Consider the following 21,942-nt stretch of genomic DNA (forward strand, 5'->3'; position numbering starts at 1 on the left):
ATCTTCTCTGGTTCATCATTTGCTTTCCAGTGGGCTGTCAGACCCTGCAGGGTGTAAAGTGCCCTCAAATACTTATGATTTAAATGGTACCAAAGGCTGATAGTCAACACTAAGATCTAAAGTTGGGAAGACCAGAGAAGAGATGGTTTGTTCCTTTTGCCTCACAGCCATGAGGGAGAGAAGCATTAAATGTGTGAGTTGATAATCTGTGCTTTTTAGTTGTCGAGATCTCAAGGTATTTGCTTTTTGATTTTCCATTTGTTTAATAAATACATATTATTTTACTCTAGGTTGGTATGATTGGTCTAACTGAGACCATATCTCACATGTGACTTCAGGAGGCTATGTAGGTACATACGTATTCCATAGTCCAAACAAGCCTCAAAGCTGTCTTTGTAGAGGGAGATGCCTTAGTCTACACTAACTCACCTATTTGTATTCCAGCTCTGGGCTTTTGGGAGTAGAGAAAGAAGTGAAATAATGCTTGAGAAGTATCTTTACATGTGGTTAATTTTTATATATATTTGTTGTAGTTCTCCATTTCCCCTGTGAACTGAAATACTAGATTATATAAATTGAAGTTCTTTAGCTGAAAATCTTATTCTCTGTCTCTTGAAACATTCTGTCCCAGTTTGAATTATTTTCTTATATGCAGGTGAGATGACTAGAGATTTCTAAAAGACTCCACTTACTTTGTAAAAGAAAAATCATATCCTATATACTTAAAAGAAAGGTGTGAAGGAAATAATTGGTCATGATTTTGCTGCATGTTGAAATTCCTGTCTACTGTAAATCACAATGTCTTCTTTCAAAAGCAAGCTGAGAATGTAAACAAAATACTTCAGTGTACTAAAAGCACAAAGTTTGAAATTAATTTTGCACTACCTGACAATAATACAGAGACAACTTTATGCTCAGTTACCACTCTGTTAGGAACTTCTGCTTAGAATCACAAAATTTATGAGAAATTCATCTTTCCTTTTCTGTAAATTGCTGTGTTTAGGTCGCTCTTTTTGCCAAAGAATCACATGAGAATCTCTACAGTGATAGCTCACCAAGTGGTTTGGGTGAGGGCATGGAGTTGTACTGAGGGTTGGGAGGATGCTGGTGAGCTACAGAGTGCTCATCTTTCACTGTCTTCTGCTGAAGCGCTCTCACTGCAGAGGAAAAACCCACACACCTGCATAGTTTTAAGTCACTAAAAACTGTGGAAACAGAAATCATTTCTTGTTCCTTTGAAGGATTTAAAATATTTCTGCTGTCTTGTAATTGCACTTTCTTGAATTGCTTGGATAATGACATTTTATCAAAAATCCTTTGTTACAGAGTGTGAAATTCTGGGAAATTAAAGTGCTGGTGATTTGCAGGATTGATTTCTGCCACATCATGACAGTGTTGAAAAATCAACTGAAATCTGTTAAGAATTTAATTTGAAAAAGTATATATGCATGTTAATCTTTGCAGGTGTATATGCTGACAGAATGAGTAAGCTTGCAGTTATTTAAAAATGTTTAAATTTATCTCTATTCAGGTAACATTTAAAGTTAAATATGTCACTTGCTTTGCTGAATCAGGAGTATAACATGTAAGTAGCTAGAAGGCAAAAGTGTGAAGTAAGTAGAAGTTATTTATGTGTGGTAGTTAATTTTTTCTGTTTTTAAGGTTCCATATTAGTCCTAGTTGGAAAGAAGGCTAGCATCACACTTTTGGGTACTTGATGGAGAGCCTCAGTGACAAAAATTTTTTTACAGAAGAAAATAATACCATGAACAAAGATCTTCAGACCTTTTTCTTTTAGAACCTCAGTAGTGTTCCTTCTTTTTTAACCTTAAAATTTTGAGGAAATTGTTCTATAGTATGCTGGTATGTGGTAGGACTGCATCAAGAAGCATTTTTTTTAGTAATTAGTAATAAAGTACTCAGTTATTTGACATGTGCAAAATAACATATATTTTCTCTTGAAGAGCCCTTCTTCCTACCTGTCTTAATAAGATTAAGCAACTGTGTCCTTAAATACATGCAAATGAGGAGTTTCTCTTTCCTGGCAGTCTCCTTGCTCCTTCTCCCCTGCACTGCTCTCTCTTGGCCAGAATTTCTCTGCCTAACTAATTCAGGGGGAAAGGTCGGGATACATGAGCTGTGTATGTGTAGCTTATAAGCAAAGATAGATACTGGAAATAAAAACTGGTGAGGCAAAATTATTGCATTTTTGAACACTGACTTGGGGAAAGGTCTCTTGAAGTGAAATAGGGGTGCTTGAAGAAAGTTTAAAACTGGAAAGAAAATTGTGGCTTAGCTGATAGGTCAGAGAACCTGCACTCACTCTGGCCACTTGTATCAGCTTAACGTGATCTGAGGTCCAAAATTGCTGATTGTGGGATTTTTAGTTTTTGTTTTAAATCTGTGGATTCATTTAACCAAGGTGTGTTTATAGAACATCTGTGCTGGCATAGAACATGTTTCCTGAGAAACTGGATGTCCTCACCTCTGGGAAGAGTAGTGCAGTGAGGGAGAAAGGGCAACTGCTGGAGACTTTACGTGTTTTAGCTGTTCCCATCTCATTTGTGCTGTAAGTCTGCCGTAACTTTAATTTGCTACATTTTACTATTTGTAGGGAAAACAGAAACATGTACAGGCAGGGCAGTTTTTCACTCTGCTGGAAAGCCTGTGGGTTGTTTTTCCCCTGGGATGGAGAGGCCAGCAAAAGCTTGCTTTACCCAGCACTGAGAATTGATTTATTTGTAAACAAAAACACAAACCTGTTCCTTCAATTACTTTTACTGAACAGAAAAGAAAGTTATTGAAAGAAAGCCCCAAACTCTAGAAAAAGTTATTTCAGATTTCCATTTAAGTTGCAGCATCAGAAAAATTGTTCATGTACTGTGTTTTTCTGTACATTTAAAATTCATAATTTTTGTTTTTCTGTGGGTCGGCTGGATCAGTGTATTTTATGTACACATTGATATTGCTGTTGACTTTTTTGTAGTGTGAGTGTCACTTTGTCACCTTAGATCTGTGTTTATACTCAATAAGAATATATGGGTAGTAAAAGTTTCATGATGTTGTGAGTAATAACTTCTTGCTTTAAAGTACATCATGTTTTGCCAGCTGTGTTAGCAAGGCAAGTTGCTCCCATGGAGCAATCTTGTGTAGAGGCAAAAAGCAAGTGGGAGTTTTTGGGTTTTGGAACTGATTCAATTTTGCTGGAATAAGAATTAGAGGTAAAATTAATGCAAGCAATAACAACAACAGCAACAAATAAAGGAAATAATTGAAAAAGGGACAGAAGTCCTACTACTGATGAGATGTAGATACTCTTTAGCGGGCAAAGTGACAACTGAATGAAATGAAGAACGTGTGCTGGGAGGCAGAGATATCTGAATTGATGTTTAAGCTTTTAAAAGTCATTTAACAGTTATTACCCAGTTCCTTTAGAAATTGCCTTAGCAACTGAATGTGAGTTATTCAATACTGCAACAGCTTCTGCATCCGTACAGAGACTTTCCTTTCAATGCTTCTTCACCTCTCCAGCACAACACTTTGACATGAAGGAAACTTATTTTCCATGAATATTTATAACCTGTTCTTTTAAAAGAAGTTTTATTGATTTGATTACTGCTCTCACAGAACACTGATGAAAAGAAACCACTGAAAGGAGATCAGCCCCTGTCTTGTCAGTTCTTGAATATTGCACATTTTATTAATGTCAGTCTAGGTTATCCTGTTATTATTCCTAGTTAAAAAAGAGGTATTGGTAATAAAGAGGGTTTTTAAAACGAAATGTCCTTTTCAGGCTCAGGCTAGAATATCATAGCCTACAAAATAATATATTTACAGGTTTGTGGCACAGAATAATGGATTAGTGCTAAAAATCTGAATACCGTATGTTGGATTCTGGAGAATACCAAACACTAAATAAACAGCAGTGCAATAAGGTTCCTAGATCACTGACTAAAACTACGAAAATTGTCTTCTAGAAGTTTGAGTGAGTGAGTGAAGTGATTGAGACACCAGCTCTGGAGGTATACAGAAGATATGTAGATATGGCATTTAGAGACATGGTTTAGTGGCAGGCTTGGCAGTGTTAGGTTAGTGGACTCACTCTTTAAAGGTCTCTCACAACCTAAAAGATTCTATGATTCCATGAAGAAATTATGCCCAACCTCTAAGCAGAGATTTCCAGTTTCATGGCAGACCATTGTTTAAAGCAGAGGTACCTTTACCTCCGTGCTCTTTCACAGGGCTCCTCCTTCAGCAAGATTCATGCAGAAATTTCTTAAAATTAGAAGTTGAATTATTTTCTGTATACACAATGGATGAATTAACTTGAAGGAGGAGCATTATATGTGTCCTCATAATGTGATTCACAAGCAAAACATGTGAGTGATGGCTGTAACATGTACTAAGTGCACATGTGAAAGAGTTCTTGTATGTATGTAACAGAAATATTGTACTTTCAAAGCACAATGTTCAATGCATCCCAGTATTTAGATTTTATAATAATCCTTGTCCTTATTTAGCCTTCAGATTCTCTTGCACTATGTTCACCTAAGTGTGCGCATGGACATGTGCATGTGTGTTGGCCCTAAGAGGAGGGCAGTCCAAAGATTCTGTAAATATTGACAACATATATCTGTGTGGTCTTAACTGAGATTCTTTGAGGATTTTAGATGCCAAACTTTACCTAGTTAGGGGTCAATGTAATGCGTAGTCCTCACTCACAGATTTGGTGTGAGTTATGGACCTAAATGATATAGAGAATTTTGGAATTAGCTTTCCTTTGTCCTTCAGTTATCTGCTTGTAACTCAGGGAATAAGAATTTTCTGGCTATTTCACAACATTGAGAGAGAACTCACATGGAGAACTTAAAATTCTCTTATACTAGTACTAACAAAAACCATAAAACCCCAATGAACTATTTGTAAATATGTAAGTATATGATGCAGGTATTCATAAATATGTCAAACTTAGACATTTAGGACAGAGTTAAGAAGAGGAAAGGAGAAGAAATCAGTGTAAAAATGTGGATTTTTCCACATGATGGACACAAACATTCAAGTTACAGTATTTCTGCAGTATATGCAGAGATTTCCCCATAGTCAGTGAGGTTACATACACTGCATTTTGTTTAATGGTTATGTGTAGACCATTATTTATGCTAAAAGAGATATCTTACTTATCTGTGATTAAGTGCATATCTTTCCTGTGGCACTAATGGGCAGGGTTGTATTCAAATGCTAATCTCCTTAGCCCAAGTAGGGTTCTAAAGGGAAAAAGCATTTTAGCTTCTGGAAATTCAATGAGGTACCTTTCATAAGGATTTTGTCAGATAGCTCCTCAGGGCCTGGGGTAAGCATCGTTTGATCTCTAAAAATCAGTTTGGCATTCAGGATCAAAACACACACATGCCCTTTTGAAAGGGCAATCAGTGTAACTGAGCTGGGGTCAGGGTGGATGTGAACCCATGGCAGTACTGCTGTCCCTTGCACACAGTGACTGGGGGCTGAGGCTGAGGGCATGGCAGCCCTTTCCCTGCCTCCAGCCTCGTGGGATTCAGCAGGCCAGGAGCTCAGTCTTTGCTCTGAGTCTATGAAATCTTCTCAGTATCAACTTTCTGTAATCCAGTTTTGTGTAATTAAGAGTGTGCCTGCTCACCAAATCATTTATCCTTCAGTACTAAGGTGTTCCATCAGTGGTTTATATGGATCAATGGATCTGGTCTCCATATCCAAACCTACCACAAAGAGTAGATTCTCATATCTCAAAATATATGACATTAATTTGGTATAATATTTGCTTCATTTGATACCAGAAGAATGATGCCTTGCGTAATCTGAGGTATGTCAAAAACATTGAGAAAACATTTACTAGTATTTGAATTTATGTTTTCTTGTTTGGAAAGAAAATGTTTCAAAACTTCCTCAGACCTTTCAATCCCACTTGAGATATTAGATATAAATGAATCTCTTCCAGACAATTTTGCATGTAAAATCTAGTCCTAGAACTCTCAAAAGCACCTGTAATCTCTCACATGGGAAATAATTACAGCCAGTTAGTTTCAGTAGTAGTTTTTTGCGAAAAACATGCTCAGTTGTAGTTTTTCTAAATCCACTCTGAAAATGTGGGTCTAAAAGAGCTTTCTAAAGGGATGAGATACTTGTTAAGTAGAAAGTGAAGGCATCTCTTTCTTTAGATAAAACAGAAAAAAAATTAATTAATTGTCAGTCTTCTTTTTTATGAATGTTTGAATGCAAAACACACTCATCATCTGAACAAGTGTCTTGTCAATTGTATGAGAATTCATAGCATTTCAAACTTTTCCATATTTGCAATATAACCTGTTTTTTCAGTCTTGAGGGTGGGGGGAAAGACTCAACTAGAAACTGAAACTTCCAACATTGGTAATTATATTACTGCTTTTGAGCAAAACAAAGTTACCAATTTCTGTTTAATAACAAGTCTCCTTCAGATGACAAAGTTACAGACACTTTCATCCTCAAAGAAATACATCAAAAAAGAAAAAAAAGAACATGAAAATAAAAATCCTATAAAATATTTTTTCCCCTTTTCATTTAGTATAGCCCTGCTTCCACCTCTATCGCTGACCAAAGGGACCCAGATTCCCTTTGAATCTGATTTGAATCTCAGAGGTACTAAGAGGTTTGGAATTGAAACCATGGAATATGTTATTTTGTTGAGTGGAGCAATTAGTTACAATCTACTTACAATGGCCTTTTATTCTTAATTCACTCAGGGGTTACTGAAGCTCCTTCTAAAATGCATTTCTTGTCCACAGCTGCTTGTCCGAGTCAAGTCCTTTGGACATTAAAGGCATACTAAGCATTTAGCAGGACATGAAAGTGATTTGGTGAAATTAGGAGGCAAATCATGCTCCTATTTATGAAAGTGAAGTGGGGATGGTGCATTGGGGAAGGACAGTCTGAAGGATACTGACTCTGTTTTGGATTAAACTGATCCCATTTGGCAAGCTAAATTTTGTACTCTGTACTGTTCAGTGTGGATAGCGTTGGTTAAAAACCTTGAGGGAAACTTTCCAATAATTTTAGCAAGTTGAAATCAAACACTTGGTTCATTTCCACTTCAAACCCAGTCATTTTGGTTGAAATGAGGAGCAAACTGGTTGTAGGAACTATCCACTTTGTAGAAACAGAGGAAGCAATGAGCTGCACAGGACTGAAGGTGTAAAGAGTAACAGGTACTGAGGCTGCGTGTATGACTGCAGTGTGTGTGTCCTGTTCACATCCCATCTAGGCAAGCAGCTCTGAGGCTTGGAAAAGGCAGCAGAGCATGGCATGGCGTGGCTGATTGCCTGAGGTTCCTCAGTGAGCAAGTCAGTTGTAGCCAGACTTTATGTTGGCCTCTGAAGCAGAAGGGAGAACTCTGAAGTGACAACACCACATCAGTGAGCTACTGCAGTGGGGTGAGGCATTCCTACCCTGCACATGGGGAAGAGCTGTGTGGTACACAGAGATATGCAGTGGCATTTCTATGGCCATGTGCTCCTCTCCAAGCACAATGCCCAAAATTAAGTTTTCCTTGTGTTTTGCCTAGCAACAAAATTTTGCTTTTTGTTTTTTTTACTATTAATATTATTTAAAGAAAGAAATCTTATTTTTCTGACACAAATCCCTTGGGAATTACATCAACAATATGAAATATAAATATGTTTCCTCTCCTGTTGTATAAATAATGGATTATGATTTCACTGGAGAAGCTGAAAGTAGGATTTAAGGACAATTTGTGTAACTCACAAAGTAGGCTGTGGTGTACAGCAGCAGACTGTTACAAAACATGACACAGGAGGAAATGTGATTACTGTGTGATGGAAACCCCTGGGTGGACCAGGTCACTGAAGTACATCTCCTACCTTGAGAGCGCCATGATTTATATTATGTGCAGTGAGCATCTGGACAGAAATAGACACCTTCCTGCAATGTGTAAGATTTAAAAAAAAAGTATTACTAACAATGCATTACCTTTTCTGTTGTTTATGGAAGGAAGGCACTTGGCAGTTTTTCGGATGAAAAGCAAAAATTTGAGTGTAGAAGTGAGGTACCATCCTTCCCCCAAGGAAGACATAACTGATTTAGGGAGGAGAATACACAGAGCACACGTCGTCTTACCAATTAGCAGCCGATGAGAAGCTGCTGCAGAGCAACTGTCTCTGTAATAGCTGTGGGATGCTCAGAGAATGCCTGTTTGTTCTATGAAGCGAGCCAAGCAAAACTGCCTGCTTGGCATGTGCTTCGCTAGGCTGGTGTTTTGTCACCATTATGAGACATCTCTTTTGTAGAGCAAGTGAATACAGAAAAAAAGGGGAGAGCTATTTCCAAATCCCACAGTATGAGTTTTCTAAATCTGGTGTATCCAGACTCTTGATTCTGAATTGCATTAAGACCTCCCAGGAATTACACCCTGGAACTACTGAAGCTTCTGTTGATGCATAAACAGGCATGTTTATGAAAACAGAGTAGCTTGGATCTGTTTGTCCCATTTTGGTCAGTGATGAGCTAATTTTATTTTAAAACTCAAGAATCTTTTCTCCTTGGTGCATGAAGGGACAGAGCAAATTCAGTGGAGCTGAACTTTCCTGAATTATAATCAGCAATAATTTTAGACCTGACTGGCTTAGGGAAGCATACTAGGTTGCTCTAAAGTTGCTTGACTTTTTTCTATTTGCTTGAGTCAGACTCTTTTTCATTATATTAGTGCAGGGAAAATTTACAAAATTGTGTGACTCCACAATCTGTATTTGATATTTCCTGTTATTTTGTTCTTTTTGGTTAGTTTGACAAGGTTTATTGGTTGACATTTGGGGAATATTTTAATATCAGTTTGTTTCATCTAACTGAACTCTATCAGCACTGCATTTGTTGTTCACATAATGACTATCTGAACACAGATATTAGGGCAAATTGTCTAGGAGTATAATATATTCCCAATGTGATTTGGTTTTATTTTAGTGAATTACAGGATTATAGAATGGCTGGGATCAGAAAGGACCTTAAAGATCATCTAGATCCAACCACCCCTGCCATGGTCAGGGACACCTTTCCCTAGACCAGATTCCTAAGACTCCCATCCAGCCTGGCCTTAAACACTTACAGGGATGGGGTATCCACCACTTTGGTGAACAATCTGTTCCCAGTTAAGTGAAGCACAGCTTTGTCTTGTGTGTACTGCAAGGAAAAAGTAGTTTTGGCAACAGAGCTCTGGTGTAGCTTACCTACATGAGAGTAGAGCCAAAAATTAGGACTATAAGGTTTCATAAGGAAAACCTGTGTGTTAAACTAACATGCTCAGAATATTTAAATACATTGTGAAAAAGCACTAAGCTATTTTAAGAGTAAAATTTGTCCATCAGCTCACTGACAGGAAAATTGGATTTTCATTAAAGGACTTATGTGTATATGAAGCATCTCATGCAAATTTCTCAAATTACATGCTAAAATATTTTGCTTTTTTTACAAGTTGTTTTTCTAACAAAAAAGTTATTTCTTTTTTTATAAAAAGCTTTAGTCTAATTTCTCTATGGATAAGAAGCCTTTTTTTTTTCTGGAAAGTTCTCCCCCTAGCCTCCTTTGAAGGGCATGTTGTTGGGCTGAAAAGGGAGGGAAACAAGGTCAAAATGCTGGTGTGTTACTTCTGTTACTGCTACTGCTCCTCAAAACATGAGTGATCCTTTGAAGGACAAAAACTTCTGAATTAAAACTCAGGACTTAAGCTCATGAAACTTGTCTGTAGGGTTTTGCCTATGTAGCAGTGGCCAAATCATTAAAATACTAATCCTAGGACATGGATTTGAGGGCATTCCATGGGTGCTGGAGCCTGTACTCCTTGCATTTCAGTTTTCTCTATTCTAAGTGGAACAGCAGCAATTGAGCCATCCCAGGCATTTTGGGAGCCAGTGAAGACAAAATGATTTCCAGTTTCAAATGGACATGACAGTGAACTGTTTCTCTAATCTTTGTTTGTAACAATGAAAAAAACCAAAGTTTTAATAATGAAGGATATAAACAGTCCAGTTTATGCTAGAAATCCCTGTTTGTCTCATCCAAGTGGGTTTTTTGAGGCTGTTTTGCTTTGAAACTCAGCCTGTCTGAAGGAAAATTGTATGTTGTTTACAGGTACTGCAGCCAATTACAAGCCCAGTAGCAGAAATTTGCAGGTAGCAGAGGCTAAGGCATAGCTTAACCAATGCTATTACTACATGTAGTAGATGAGAAAAGCTGTCATTTAATTAAAAAAACCCAAACAAACAAACCAACAGAGTTTTATTTTTTTTCAGAGTTTTTCTTCTCTGCAGTACACATACAAGATAAGTTGGTGAATTGTTCAGCAGTTTAATTTTAGCTCAAAGAGGCTTGTATGGCCTACATTTTCGTTTAATTTTTCACAATGTTTGCTGTGTCATATGGTTAACCTGATAGGAACTGTTTTCAACTGTTCTGTTCCTGCAGTTCTTTTAAAATGTGTAATGTAGTATCTGTAACCTCTTAAATATCTCAAGTTGTTTGTAATTTAGGTTTTGGAAACATCTCCCCACGCACACAAGGTGGAAAGATATTCTGTATCATCTATGCCTTACTGGGAATTCCTCTGTTTGGTTTTCTGTTGGCTGGTGTTGGAGACCAACTAGGGACAATCTTTGGAAAAGGAATTGCCAAAGTAGAAGACACCTTTGTTGTGAGTATGCTGACCTCCTCATTTGTTTTTCGTACTGCTTGTATGAAATTTTTCATTACTGAATGTAACAAATGAAATGATGAATCTGAAAAACAGGATATAGCTCACCATTGCAGCCAGATGTAAAGCAAAAGGTAGGAAGGACTTGGCATAGTCCAAAGTTGTTATTAAACACTCCTAATTGAGTATTGGATGACCCCCAACCTTTCCTACAGTGGTTATGGTTGGGAAGGGGAATAAGATCCAAAATGTTTTATTTTTGCTTTGCCCTTATACTCCTAAGCTTGCTGTGATCCTCAGACTTAAAGGTTTTTATATAGATTGTGATAACAAATCAGTGATTCAGAGAGATGTAAGAGGGGAGCTGTAGGGGTAACATGGCAATTGTTACTGCTGCTGGGAGTTGATTCACAGGTGATGTTTGGAGTCTGCCTCTTAAAGTCCCCATTATTAATGTCTCTATTTTGATGCCTTCATATCAGAGGAAATGCTTACAATCTGTAGGCACCTACATTTCCAGGTTTGTGAGTCTGTAAGTGACTGAAGCTTTGGTCATTCACAGCAGCAAGACAGGATAAAAGACAGAAAGCCTGTTGGTGCTCCCCTGACACTGGACTCTCATTTGTGGTCTCCTCACTAGGCTGTACCCACAGTTAAAGGCATTTTCAGCCTTTTCTGCTAAACTACTTTTCACAGCCTAGAGGCTGATGCCCTTTATGTTATTGGCTACAAGTCTTTAATTATTCATGTGAAGTATAACAGCTTCAGGAGAGGCCTGTCAAAGAGGCTAGAAACTTGTGCAGATATTGATAAAGTTCTGCCATAGCTGGTCCTTAACAACCAGATGCCTTGAATTCAGAATCTGTTTCACACATATCAGGTTATATTAATGTTGCATTTTACTGACTGAAATTTTTGAATCTGTGAAGACTTAGTAACCAACTTGACTTTGTAGCTGTTTGCATCAGCACTGCATGTGTTAGAAGGACTGGGTTTTGTGACAAGCCCTAACCTTGCATGCGGGACGCTCTTTCTCTGTAGAAAGGGCCTGACATGGTTTTATTTTTGAAGCAAAGCAAACTGGACCTGTGCTGAGTAGCCTTATGCAGCAGGTAAATACAAGCCTGAAAGCTTTTTTAGAAAAGGCATGTGCTTTTGGCTTTGAACCAACAGTTCAGGTCCAGACAAGGTACTGGTGAATAACATAGATTTCCACTGAGGTTTGTCTAAAAAAGGCAAGAACATTCTGTAAGAACATTTTGTAATTTCTGGATTTTTATAACCAATTTTTTTTCTTAAAAGTATAGAAGATCTGAAATCAATTTGTGTGTCTCTTATATCCCTCCACATAAGGATAATAGTTTTCCTTTTTTTTTTTCTTTTTCTCTAATGGATGTATCCCTACAACAAGAATGCCCAACATAAAAAAACAGTGTCTTTCCACCTTTTGACAGTGGTCTATATATTGCAGTCTGAAACACTCCTTTATTCTATTTATTAGCTCTTCTAAGAAAGTGGAAGATGCTGATGGGTCAGAGCAGGGAATTTCATGTTGCCATAACCCAAACTGCTGCTGTGATTTGGGTTACAGAATCTTGACCTTGGTAATGCTGACTGTAAAACACAGTTTCCACTAAGACTTGAAAACAAGAAAATATGCATCGTGAACAAGCTAATTTCATTTTTGGTCTATTGTTGTGGAAGTTTCTGGATTTGTATATTCCTTTCTTTTAAGCTGAATCAGTATGCATTGCATAAATGGAAAACTCTTTTGTAAAACATCTAATTGACTAGGCATGTCAAATGGGACTTTGCAGTAGTCTGTTCTAGCTTTGGTGCAGTTTAAAAAAAAATGTTAATAATTGACACAGCATCAAAACAACTTGCTTCTTTAAATCTACATATTATCTCAAGCTGGGGAGAGAACCTAAAGTTGGAAGAAAGAATTAGCATTCAGACTGATCTTAAAAATTTTGGAAAAAAAAAAGTCTGAATAGATCGAATTAAGTTTAAGGAGGGCAAATTCAAAGTACTATAGGAAGGAATAACAAAATGTTCAATTACATGTCAGTTACAGCTGTCTAGGTGCAATTTGGTAGAAATATTCTGCAGACTCTAGAGGCTCATATGGGTTAATGTCTTACTGCTGTGGAAAAACCTTCATAACAGTTAACATATAAATAGGGGAGTATAAATAGGAAAATAAATATAATAATAGGCAAAACATAAGAAAGGATTCTTCCATCCTATTTTGTACTATTTTTTTATATCTAGTTTTGAATACAACACTCAGTGAGACATGGAATAGTTGGTTGGTGCCAAGGAATAACTAGAAGAATTGGAAGGGGAATCAAAACAAAGAAATTATTTGTTTGAAAGAACATATGACAGAAAGAGAACACCTGTGAAAGTTTGCTGGAAAGAGAGAATTAGCAATCTCTTTATTTGGCTTGGATAAGACCATAAATAGTAAACTGAAGGAGTTGAGATACAGGTTAGGCATTAGGAAAACTCTCAGATGATAAAAGCAGTTAAGCTTAATCCCATGTTGCATGGCCAGTAATGTGTTTGCAGTGCTGTAGGTGGGGTTTGTTTTGCCTTGGGTCAGGCTTGGAAATGGTGATCTCTTGCATCCCTTACGGTTCTTTTTTCTATTGTTGTGTTTAGCTGATTATTTGATTAGAGAGAACAGTATGGTTAAAATCCACCTTATTTGTTTGGTTATTTGGGGATGCACAAATATAGAGATGTTATAGGTGCACGCACGACTTGAAGGTCACTCAAAAATCTAGACCCGCCTTAGAAGATTAGCAGGATCAGCTGTTAATATTAATGAATGCTATACATGCCGCTCTCCCAGAACACAAATGTGGCTACAATGTAGAGTCCAGCCCTGCTCTGCATTTACTGCTGGCAAATGTTTCCTAGGATAGTCATGTTTGCTTTGAAACCCCTTTCAAAATAAAATTCTGCTTGTATTTTTCTGAGAATTATAATGCACTGTCCTCTAGGGCAATGTAATGCACACTGGGGGTGGGGGATGGATGCTTAAATGCACTAATGCAGTTTTATTAACAATGGGTTTCCTCTATTTCCCCTTCCCTTTCCAGAAATGGAATGTGAGTCAGACAAAGATTCGCATAATTTCAACAATAATTTTCATACTGTTTGGCTGCGTGCTGTTTGTTGCTCTTCCTGCAGTTATATTCAAGCACATAGAAGGCTGGAACACACTAGATGCAATTTACTTTGTGGTTATCACTTTAACTACCATTGGATTTGGTGACTATGTTGCAGGTAAGATTTTCTTGTAACTCTTTATCTTGTAATATTTTGCACAGTGATGTTTTTTCTGCATTTTTGTCATATTTTTTGGGACACACATAGCTGTCTTGTGATGCCTGTCTCAGTTTTACTTTTGTCATTCTTGTGTCAGTGAATGTAACAGGGCCTGCCCTCCTTTTGGGTGATGTGGCAGGCTCAAGCTGGGAGGTGGGCCACTGAAAGCCATGGTGTCTGTCTCTGCATACTCTGTTTCCTCTCCTCCTATGCTGTTGAAAGATACCTCTAAGTAGGGTTTTTTGGTTTGCTTTGGTTTTGGTTTTTTGTTTGTTTGCTTTGTGGTGTTTGTTTTTTTTTCTTACAGATTATGAAGTGCAAGAATTAATACAGTATTTTAACCTGAATATATCTTTTCAGCTGGAGTAACTCAAAATGTCTCACCCTGTAAAGTTTTTGTGTGCCCCCTTCACTTTCAAAATATTCCAGAACTCTATAATTTAAGGGTCTCTATTACTGTTGGGTCCTGCATTTGCAATTTTTTTTCGTCAGTTTGTATTTTCTGTGTGTTTTGTAATGTAAGGAAAAGGTTTAGCACAAGTCATTGACAACATGTCCAATTTTAATGGTTCTATTAGCCTGGATTGATGGCAAATAACTTTGACATACAGAGCTAAAAAAAGCTTGGGCTGGTTCTCTGTGTCAACTTTTTTCTTGAAAAGGTGTTAGAGGTGTTAGTCCACTTCCCAGAATAGATCTGAGTAAGTATATGCTGTCTGTGTTGGTAAAGCACGTTGATCAAAGTCAGTGATGTGTAGAGGTGAGGATTAGAAATTCAAAGCTTTGTGCTTCGAGTCTGAGACTTACTTTCTTCAGCCTGATTTGATGCTTCACTCATGCAGCACCAGCAAGTCTCTTTCATGAAATGCTTCTCCCACCTCTGAACTTGTGCAAGGCAGAGGTTGCTGAGGAGTAGAGCAGTGCTGGGCTGCTGCCTGTAGCTACTCTGCTGAAGTGAAGAGGTTATAGTAGACATCTACACTCTGTGGGATCCTCCTGTGCCTCATCTATACCCATGACTGCTGCATGAATCCAAGTGTACCAAGATAGGGGGCTCAGACTGGGTAATTCTTCTTATAAACCTGCATGAATTTTTGCCTTATGGCAGGAATATCACTGGTCTTGTAATTGGCAAAAGTTTATCAGTTTAGTGAAGTTCAACAAGAACCTCTGAAGTATCTGAACTGTTCTGTGATAGTCACAGAATCACAGAATATGCTGAGTTGGAAGCGACCCACAGGGTTCATTGAGTCCAGCCCTTAGCCCTACACAGGAACTTCCCTAAGAGTCATAAATGATCTGGGTAAAATGGGAGGAAATTTAGTTATTGTTGAAGATACCAAGCTATGCAAGCAGTCTAAAAATGAAGGTTGCATAAGAATTTGCCAAAGATTTCTGTAAATTATAGAACTGAGCTGTAAAACAGCAAATAAAATTTATTTGAACTTTTACATAGTTATTTGTGATGTTTCTCTCTTTTTATGTGTCTCCCTTATTTCTCCCTTTCCCATTTCTTTCCCATATTCTTTTTCTTATTTTCATTTTTTCTTCAGGAATTTGTGATTCTGGTCAGATACTAACTAGCACCAATAAAAAATTTATGCTGTTTTCAAGTCAAGAGTCTGGGTGTTTTAGACTTTCATTCCTGAAGGGTACATGTATGTCAGGGAATAAAAATGATAGTGTATAAAGGCCTAGTTATATTTACAGTAAAGCACTATGTGAAATGGCCCACTTGGCTCTAATGAGAACACTGAGTACATTCGTCATTGCTCCCATTATAAATTTCCATAGACTTTTCTATTTGTAGACCACTTGATATCATAATTTGTTCCTACATCACGTCTGCTTTTTAATTTTACCAGGAAACACTTTCTACAGAATGTTCTTAAATTACTTTGTTCTATAGCTGATGGCCTTTTATGGTTCATGTGATAAATTTTTTAATTTATTTTTAAATTCCACTGTAAATCCATTATTTCACAGTGTCATGAATGTTTTCTATTATCTTTGATTAATGTGTATAAGACTTGCATTTGAACTGCAGTGTGTTATTGACTTAAAGTCAGTATATGGGAATGAGATTTGTACTTACAAGACAATGCTCAAGAGAACAGGGTTAGATCACTGTATTTGTCATAAGTGGGAGGTTAATATTGCCACTGGACTGTATTTTGTCAGAGGTGAAGTTGACAATGTTATAATCTTTGGTGAATATAGTTTAACATAGTTTAAGGCAGGTGACTTGAAGGATTTTTTGGAAAGGTCTACTTGTTTTCTTGTCATGCTGTACAAAATTGGCTGGTTAAATAAAAATTCTGAAAAATATGTAAGGTATTCATTGAATGTGCTTTATATTGTGAAAGGTTACAGTTATCTGTGTGTATAAGTACTAAACTGTGGGGCGGTCCCATGGAGAGCACTGTGGACTCTGAATCCCAAGGTCCTGAGTTCAAGTCTCAGTAGGGACCGTCCCCTGGCAGTTCAATGCCTCCCTGCCATCCCATCCCATCAGATCTTGGATGCTCAGCAGGGTCAGCCCTGGTTAGTACCGGGTGCTGTGACAGTCCTGAGGATTTCACTGTCACTGTCCAAGCTCACTCAGCTGTGGCAGATGGACCTCAGGACTTAAACGGTGGGGCCAGTTCTGTGCACGCTGTGCCTCACCTAAAAAATCCACTGTGCAGGCTGGAAGGGCACACCCATGTGGGGAGAGCCCTGCCCAAATCTGCGTTTGTGAGGTTTGGCCATATATACATACATGCAAGTACTAAACTATTTGAAGAAAATTGGCATTGTAAGTTCTCAGTAGAGCTAAGGGAATTTGTCCTGAGGGCTAGGCTTCCTTGTTAATTTTGAAGAAGCATGCTGAATCTTTTGCACTCCAACTGTAATTAGTAAGTTTTCTTTATAATTTTTGGTTGCCTCTTTTTTGTTTTAGGGAAGTCATAACTACTGTGCAGACACTAAGGGCCATTTAGGGAAGTCATAACTACTGTGCAGACACTAAGGGTCATTTAGGGAAGTCATAACTACTGTGCAGACACTAAGGGCCGTTAATGTTTTTGTGGTCGGCTTCATCTAGAGCACTCTCCTTGAAGTTTAGGAAATCTGAGTGTCATAAACAGGGGAGAAATATGTAGGGTTAAGGCATGTAATGCTGTATAAGGACATAGGAGAGGTTGTTATGATGGGATATTGGTATTGCATGTGAAATTGTTGCTCTAGAGCATGGTGGTCTTGGTTTTGGTCTGTCATGTAACAGACAGAATGATACTTATTTCAGTCCACTTTACTGCCTAGATGCAATGCAATTGGAAAAAGTTCTCACACTGGTGATAATTTATTAATTTTTCTGATTTTTTATTTCTGTCTAGAGTGGCATTTCTCTTAAATAATACTTGGAATGAAAATTGTCTTCTTCCACTCAGAATTATAGTCAAATATAAAGCATAATGGTGGGCAGTGACACTCCAGTTTGCAATTATAATGAAGTATACTTTTAGCAATAAAAATCAAAACGGCAATTTTTTTAGCACACTGGAGGTCCATGTAATAATTCATAAATATCTATCTGTTTTGGTCCATGAAGTTCCCTCAAAAATCCAAAATTCATATATAGTTGAAAACGTTCAAATAATTTTTTTTCCTGGGACCTGTCATCTCAGAGAAAAAACCACAAACATAAGTTTGCAAGCCCTACATACAAATCTCATGGTTGTGTCAATATATGTATTGAGGTTTAAAGAAGTCTTTCTTACAATATCTCTCATTTTTCACTGACACGGAATTCACTGCTTTTTGGCATCACCGCAGGTAAGAGCTGAAGAGAAGCACTGAAGAACTTTTAGGAGGCAAAGGAGAGTGTGTTTCTGAACAGCTGTCCTAAATGGGAGACAAAAGAAGAACTTGGGATTCAGGAATATAATGATGTTAAAGGCTGTAGTGCAGATTGTCATACTAGAAATACAAATATTTCTAAAGGAGTTAATGTAACAGGTTTCAAATCTAAATTAAGTTACATGTCCAAGACTTGACTGAATTAAGTAGAGAGCAGAAATATAAATAGAACATCAATAGTCTGTTTCACAGTGGGGCATAGTGATGATGTAGTAAGGTTATTTGACCATCAGTCCAGTTATACAGGTCACAGAATTTTGCAAGTCTTACTTTAAAAATGTATTTTAATTCTTTTAAAAAATTTTTATAGTTTTGTTTGTTTGTTTGTTTTGTTTGGTTTCCTAGTTTGAGCTCTGATTATTAACCTACTGCTTTTTTACTGTTTCCATCTCCAACTGAAACTGATGTATTGCCATTGTAATACAGATAGCTGGGTCTGCATTGTATTGCTTGTACTGAGATCGAGCTTGTAGAGTACTGAGATATTTTAGTCTCATTTAATGTCATCGAACTGGAACACTTCACCTGGTGGTCAATAGTAGCCCAGTTGATCTGCTTTCACCATGTGACACTAGGGACTGGCAGAAAGGCCTCTACAGAAAGCAATCGTTGTCATGCTGAGCAAGAGGTGTGTCGAGCATCCCATAAGAGAGCTGTGTGCTCTCCCACAGGCTTTGTGTCTCTTTTAGGCATTTGGAAGTGCTCTTTGCCCCCTCAGGACTTCATGTCCATAATAGGGGCTGTCTGGTGTGAACCATGCATCCTGCTTTAAGGTTAAGTCAGAGTGCTGTCTTGTTTGATGTCTCTGTAGGGCGGCGTGTCAGGAGTGTTTTATATATCTGTGCTCTGTATTCTGAAGTGGCTCTCCATTTTCCACTGAGTGGCACCAAGTGACTCGTATAGCCTACTTACATTTTCTCTCACAGACAATGCAATATTATCCCGTCCCAAGCCTTCCACATTTCCACGTCTCTACATAAGCTAGCCTTATTCTGGACTTCTTTTTGCAGTCCTCAGAGGTAATTTCTTTCAAGCTGCAGGACTGAGCCTCCATATTTCTTTGGAGTGGAACAAATGATATTTCAAGATTAAGCATGTTTGCCAGGTTTGTCACAACAGGCATGGTGTACAGGTACTCATTATTCTGCAATTAAAACTGGATTAAATCATATTTCTATACCCGGACTGACTTTTATTGCTTGTGAAAAATCATAGGCATTTTCTGATTTGAAGGGTCAGCTTTTGAATAACACAGAAATTTGTGCTGGTATGCAATTAAGATACTCAACATCAACAGTGCTTTCTATTCTCTCCTTCTACTTTTGGAGCAAAAATGCAAACAAAGCCAGAATAACTATACAGAAATAATTACATGTTTCTGTTTTGAGTCAGTTAGCTGTAGAAAGAATTGGGAAAAGGGTGGCAACAGTAAAGAAAAATATTTACTTCAAAGGTACTTGTTTTATGTAAATAAATGTTAAAAAATACATATATTTTTAATCCTGATCTTTCTTACCTGAGAACCAGACTGTCCTAAAGCACCCCTGAAATATTTTTAATGCCATTCTTCACTAAAATGGAGTTCTTCACCTCAGTAAGGAATATGTATTTGCACCATAGAACAACCTATACTTTCCAAAGTGTTGAAAATAAGAAATATTTTAGAAGTTTTTTCTTAGATGTACTAATGGTAGCAGCAGAAATAGAATAACCTGTGATGAAGATGGATGCCAAAACTTTAAATTCTCATAGATTTGAAGATACTTTGGGTCAAATCTTCCCCACAAAACATCTTGGCAATAAAGTATGGCTGCTCTTGGTAACAGATTATGGCAGTGAGACTGCTAGTTAAAGAGCGAGCATGCTCCAGTTATGAGATTTCTTCTTTATTGTGGTTGTAACCTATTTTTGGTAGAGGTTAAACAAAGCTGGGAAAAATTTTTGTCCCTCAGCCCACAAAATTGGTTTTGCCTAACAAACAACAGAATTTATCTTCTGCCTTTTCAGCATTTTGCTTCCCAAAGGGCTGCATAAACCAATTTGCTTTGCAAAAGAAAGATGATGGTGTATCATATTGGTATCCTTTTTATAATATTACCCATCAAATCATTAGATTATCTCATATACTTCAGTACAAGTATACCCAAATACATTCATGCACATTTAAGTGAATTGTGATTCAGTAGTTAATGAATTCATTTATTTTGAATTCAGTACAGTTGACTTTTGAGCATGTTTTCCTATCAGTAAAATCCTATTTAATTCCCAAGTAACTAACTGCATTATGACAGTTTGAGAATCACAGGAGAATAGTTATCTCAGGACAAACACCCTAAGGTATGTCTCTCTGTCCCTGAGATTCAATTAAATTGTGAATTCACTCACGAAGTCCTTGAAATTCAGAAGCTCAACAGTTAATAATGGTTTTAGTTGCTAAGCCTTATCCTAGAGTGTTTCTTTGGATACTTTTCGTCCCTTTAAATTTAGGAAAGCTGACCTCCTTTGGCCATGGCTAGGTGGAGCCATCTCCTGGCCAGACAGTACAGAAAATCTGATTGAATATGAGTATGTACTTAACTCCTGCCCCAGTAATTAACTTTGCTGCAAATAAATTCAGTATAAACTGTGAAGGAAATTCTTCCTGCAGATCGGCAGAGTTGGGTTCCAGTTTCAGTTTATAAACATAACATGCCAAAAATTAAAAACTCAGTGGATGCTTTTTATGATACTTTCTTGTGCATTGTAAGAACAGCTGAAGAAGACAAATCCCCAAGCATTAGACTGATAGAGTGAAGACATGGTAGTAATCAACCAGTTTTTGAATTACAATAAATCTTGGGTGAATCATCCCTAAAATCATGTTTTGCTAGATTGACATGAGATGGATGTTGTTGACAAATTACTTCACTTCTGATTTTTTTTATCTTGGGCTGTCTCAAACAGCCTATTGGTGGTTGGCTGTCTTCTGTTCCAAACAGAGCCCTGTCTTCTACCTTTGCTTAAGTCTACAAAAGTGTCAAAGTATACCCATTTTCACAATGTGGAATCACCTCTTGGATAGTTGAGTAAACCATTGCAGCTCAATATATTTTCTTGATGAAAAGGCCTAACTGACATGAAAATAACAAAATTTCTGTCTGTGAGGGCTTCCATACAAAGATAAGTATCATTCTTTGTTATTTATGTGTAATCTCTGATAAAACAGCTAGGTGAAAGCATTACTCTCCATGAGAGTTAATCTTGCTAATGTACCAAGATGCTTGGCATTTTGGGTCCAATTTTCATTTGACTGTGTCAGTGTAGGATGCAGATACACACCCATAAAGGCTACCTTAATGTGCTGGAAAAGGTTTTACTGTAGTCTCTTCAGTTGTGTGCAGATATGTGCTTCAAACCACTATTTGCAGCAACCAAACTAGAAGTGTGATTCTATTTGTTGTAACACAGCTGACCTGCAAGTTTAAAGCTTCTGTTTTATTATACTGCAAGATGTGAAATGTGAGTTATTTCATATTATCAAAAGCTCGGGTTGAACATAACTTTTTTTCTGTGGAAATAAGACATCTGTTCTCTATAGCTGTATTGTACCTGAAAGCCCCATTACAGACTAGAAGTTTATCCTTCTTTTATATTAACACTGAAAGGAAGTGTCTGATGCTTATGGCAGTGGGATTCAAAAAATCTGCCTTCAGCTGACATCTATTTTATCCACATTTTCTTTTGAGTATGATCGATTCAGCTCAAGTCCCTGCACCCTGGTTTCTCTCTGCAAAACAGAGATGATGTTTGCCTACCCAAGAGGGACACTTGCTATTTCAGGTGTTAGTCTTCTTTACTAAGGCTGAAAGTTCGAGATGTTTTAAAGTCCCTGCAAAACAGATTATTTGTCAAAGTATGAACTCATCACAGCCAGAGTAATACTTAAAATCTAGTACAGTGTCGTTATTTCGAGAAGGTAGGAAATCCTTTCTTCTGAGCTGTCCTCAATGATCTCT

General features: G+C 37.4%; 1 protein-coding gene across 3 annotated transcripts in view; it reads left to right on the forward strand.

The window, feature by feature from the left end:
* The window catches only part of KCNK2 (potassium two pore domain channel subfamily K member 2), a 137,676-nt gene that overhangs the window by 89,782 nt on the left and 25,952 nt on the right, over nucleotides 1–21,942 (forward strand). For all 3 annotated transcript variants that reach the window (XM_071578608.1, XM_071578627.1, XM_071578618.1), the window contains 2 exons: nucleotides 10,548–10,708; nucleotides 13,819–14,005. In XM_071578608.1, the coding sequence (XP_071434709.1) occupies nucleotides 10,548–10,708; nucleotides 13,819–14,005 (348 nt within the window). The remainder of the gene's footprint in view (nucleotides 1–10,547; nucleotides 10,709–13,818; nucleotides 14,006–21,942) is intronic.

The sequence above is a fragment of the Pithys albifrons genome, chromosome 2, assembly GCF_047495875.1.
Source record: "Pithys albifrons albifrons isolate INPA30051 chromosome 2, PitAlb_v1, whole genome shotgun sequence".
NCBI lineage: Eukaryota > Metazoa > Chordata > Aves > Passeriformes > Thamnophilidae > Pithys > Pithys albifrons.